This window comes from Chionomys nivalis, chromosome 8 (genome assembly GCF_950005125.1).
Source record: "Chionomys nivalis chromosome 8, mChiNiv1.1, whole genome shotgun sequence".
Taxonomy (NCBI): Eukaryota; Metazoa; Chordata; class Mammalia; order Rodentia; family Cricetidae; genus Chionomys; species Chionomys nivalis.
The window spans coordinates 94,140,323-94,144,362 of NC_080093.1; the positions used below are offsets into that span (position 1 = coordinate 94,140,323).

Below are 4,040 nucleotides of genomic sequence, written 5' to 3' on the forward strand. Positions count from 1 at the left end.
TATATATCAGTATTCAAGCAGGACTTTAAATATATCAATTTTAAAAGGATATCTTATAATGAAGAGATTACCACATGGCAGAAATATGTATATTTTTAACTGTATGATGAAATGTCTAGCTTCTTTAAAACTGTATGACTGTCTATTTAAACCATGACAATCTGGTAAAATAATTACTGATTTAATGAGTGAAAAGTTTCCAAACTTTGAAATCAATGACATAGTCTAAGGGGCAAAAGTTCTGACATGAATAAAGAGCTGAATAAAGAAATGTAAAAATGACTATAATTAAACTTTTCCGTAAATATCCACAGTGACTTTTCCTTTTCCAAAAAACATTGAGATATATGGTGTAATATCAACTTGAACACAGAACTGATGATATTAGTAAATGAAGTTTGTGTAAAATATTCTTTCATGAAGAGTATACATTAACTATTTCTGTATAATACATCACATCTCTCAGATCTCTAGTTGTGGTTACCATGAAATTCATTCTTTCTTGTTCTGGAAATTTTTCATCCTGCACATAAACCATATGGATGGCTTTGCAATGGTAGGTAAGAGCCTGGAAACTGTTCCTCATCTCTGTGGATACATCAGTGTGGGTAACTGAAGCATGGTTGCTGTGGTCACTGGTTCAAGGGCCTTTTCTACAACATCCTAGGATAACTCTGTCCCTGATCTGTTTGGTTCTGACTCCATAGATGATGGGATTGAGCATGGGAGGAACCAGCAGATAGACATTAGCAAACATGATGTGTACAACACGGGGCACATGGTGGCCAAATCTGTGAGTGAGGAAGGTGAAAAGGGCTGGAATATATAAGGCTAAGATGACACCAATATGAGAAGCACATGTACCAAATGCTTTGAGGCGGGCTTCACCTGAGGGCAACCTCAGCACGGCTCTCAGAATCATCACATAAGATAAACCAATGACAATTATATCAAAGCCAACCACAGAGAAAGCCACAAAGAGCCCATATCCACGATTGATTTTGGTATCAGCACACACCAACTTGAGCACAGCCATGTGCTCACAGTAGGACTGGGGAATGACCTTGTTGGGGCAGAAGGGCATCCTGGAGATCATGAAGCAGAAAGGGCTCACCCACAGCAAGCCTCTGACCATCACAGCTGTTCCCAGTTTGACAACTACAGATGTGGTCAGGATGCTGGAATGTCGGAGTGGGAAGCAGATGGCCACATAGCGGTCCAAGGCCATAGCCATGAGCACCCCAGACTCCACAGAAGAAAAGGCATGTATGAAGAACACCTGAATGAGGCAGGCATGGTATTCAATCTTATAGTCATGAAACCAGAGTATGGCCAGCATTTTAGGTTGTGTGGAGGAGGATAGGACCAGGTCAGTGGTAGCCAGCATGGCCAGGAAGAGGTACATGGGCTCATGTAGCGTGTGGTCAATCCGTATTATGTGTAGGATGGTGACATTCCCAGTCACTGCCACAATATACATGACACAGAATGGAAAAGCAACCCAAAATTGATAATTCTCCAGCCCTGGGATTCCAAGCAAGATGAAGAACGTAGAATGAGAAGAGCTGTTCCTTGAAGCCAATATGAAAGAATGGGTTATATTTTCTTTGTAGTGAAATTAATCTGTTCTCTGAGGATAATAACAGCCAAGCAAGGATAATTATTTGCACTTGTATAATATTATGAATAAATTCAATGATCAGTTGTAATAAAATCATCTTTCATAATAAATAATATTTTGTAGCATAAAATTATGCTACTTAATATTTTATTAGTATCTGTAACACTCAAAATGATATTAGAATATGTCAGTTTCAGGGGTAATTATTTCCTAAAGAAAAAGTATTCTCAGAAGTAGAATCCACTAAGGGCAAACTTCTGTGACAAATCAGCTACATTAAACCTTGCCATCTTCCATTTAGCAAATGACTTGGTCTACCTTCCACACAGGCTCATTTGTCTCTGTGTTGAATCATTTGAGCAGTAGCTCAGGGCAGGAGGCAAGTGTGGATTAAAGGAGCATAGTAATTTATTCTCCCAATATATTTGAATAATTAAGACAATAATCATCTTGGTTCTAGACCAAAAGAAAGTATAAACCATCTATGAAGTTGGCATTTATAACATCATATTTAATGAAAATCTTAGAACATGAATATCTTATGCTTTGTGATTGATTCATTTTCTTTTTAAATTAGTGCCTTTCTCTGTTAAAGTGTAAAAGTAGGCATGGGCTACATGTTAGTGCATGTCTTCAGCTATATTCCAACAAAGACTTGCTTACTAAATGCAATCTATAACATGGATTTGGTTTACATAGTGTAATTTATTCAGGGATGTCCTAGTGAAGATGACCCTAAACCTGACACTCAGCTTACCACCTCTAATTCTTGATAAAGAGAAATCAGATAAATGTTGTTGATGAAAATAACTAGTAAAGACTATTATTCAGATATAACAGACTCATTAACAATATCCCCAACTGGAAATTTTACTGATGGAATTCCCAAAACCCTACTTTAAAAATTCTCCTTAGAGTTATAGTCATTTCTGATACTAGAAGCTATGGGAGAAGTTTTTGAGTGGCAGCTTGTATCTGTACTTGCTTTAATATTGCTTGGTTTTTGATGTCTGAGCTCTCCAAAGAAAGTAACTTGCCACCCGCAACACACACAAACACACATGCACACACACACACACACACACACACACACACAACACCTAAGAGGTAGAATACATATAACTTGGTTTTTACCCAACATCTTTTTACTTTGTCTTTGCTGCCTTGTGCTTGGGTTTAAGAGTCTCAGTTTTTACCTCTTTCATAACAGAAACCTTCAGGTGAAAAGAGTGTTCTTGTAGGTTTGCTTAACAAATTTTTGCAAACTAACAAATGTTTCATTTTATAAGCATCAAGAATCCTAAACAGGTTTCTTCAAAGTTTGAAATAACTTTCATGTCTTCTTAGTCCCCTTCCTTTATAATGGTTGAATGGAATGTGCTCCTTCAACCTTCCTTCCTTCCTTCCTTCCTTCCTTCCTTCCTCCCTCCCTCCCTCCCTCCCTCCCTTCTCTTCTCTTCTTTCTCTCCTGTCTCTCCATTCCCCCTTCCTTCATACTATATAGCATAGCTGGCCTAATACGCCATGATACTGGTATTTTAGAAATATATCACCTGACAGGCTTGAGATTACATTTTTTTTTATTGAAAAAAAATTTTCTGCCTCCTCCCTGCCTCCCATTTCCCTCCCCCTCCTCCCGCCCCTCTCCCCCTCCCCCCCACTCCTCTTCTCCTCCCTCTCCAGTCCGAAGAGCAGCCAGGGTTCCCTGCCCTGTGGAAAGTCCAAGGTCCTTCCCCCTCCATCCAGGTCTAGGAAGGTTAACATCCAAACTGTCTAGGCTCCCACAAAGCCAGAACATACTGGCTTCTTCTAGATAGACTTAGTAAGGACACACTTAATTCACACAGTTAGGAAATAGGACATCCTCCACTATGCTGCATAGTTTAATTGAAAATTCAGTTCTCCTCTTCCCCTCTATTTGAAATTTTTTAGAGACCCGGAATTCCCAGTCTTTCTCATTCCATTCTGTCTGGTGTGACTTTATACACTCAGTGTTCGTATTGTTGAGGAGCAACAAACTAACAGAAAAGACTTCAGAACTGCATTTGAAATAGAGCTGTGTTCCTCATCAGGTGTCTGTTTCTCCCTGAAATTTTCCCTCCATACTCTATGGAATTTACGGCCCTCACATTTAGAAATGCCCTCTGTTTCACTTTTGTTCTTAGAAACTGAACACATGAATATTTACAAGTACAAGCTGTGATTAATGGACAGGAAGTTTGCTGATCCTTTGTCATTTTTTCTGCATGTGAAAGAATTTCACTATGAAGAGAACAATTTATCAACTGCTTTTGTTTGAGAGATGGAGCTATGCATTCCTTAGACAAGAGAAAAAGTACACATAATGTCCTTCTTGCCCAATATTCCATCTTCTTCTATTCTTCTACAACATACATTATTCTTAAATTTATAGGATGTA

At 38.6% G+C, this 4,040-nt stretch overlaps 1 protein-coding gene across 1 annotated transcript; it reads right to left on the reverse strand.

The window, feature by feature from the left end:
• Positions 1 to 640: 640 nt before the first annotated feature.
• Positions 641 to 2,762, reverse strand: LOC130879981 (olfactory receptor 52R1-like). The gene is made up of 2 exons (XM_057778792.1): positions 2,756 to 2,762; positions 641 to 1,605 (listed from the first exon to the last, which is right to left on the reverse strand). Exons 1-2 carry the CDS (start codon positions 2,760 to 2,762, stop codon positions 641 to 643), a joined length of 972 nt encoding a protein of 323 aa, XP_057634775.1.
• Between the last annotated feature and the right edge of the window lie 1,278 nt (positions 2,763 to 4,040).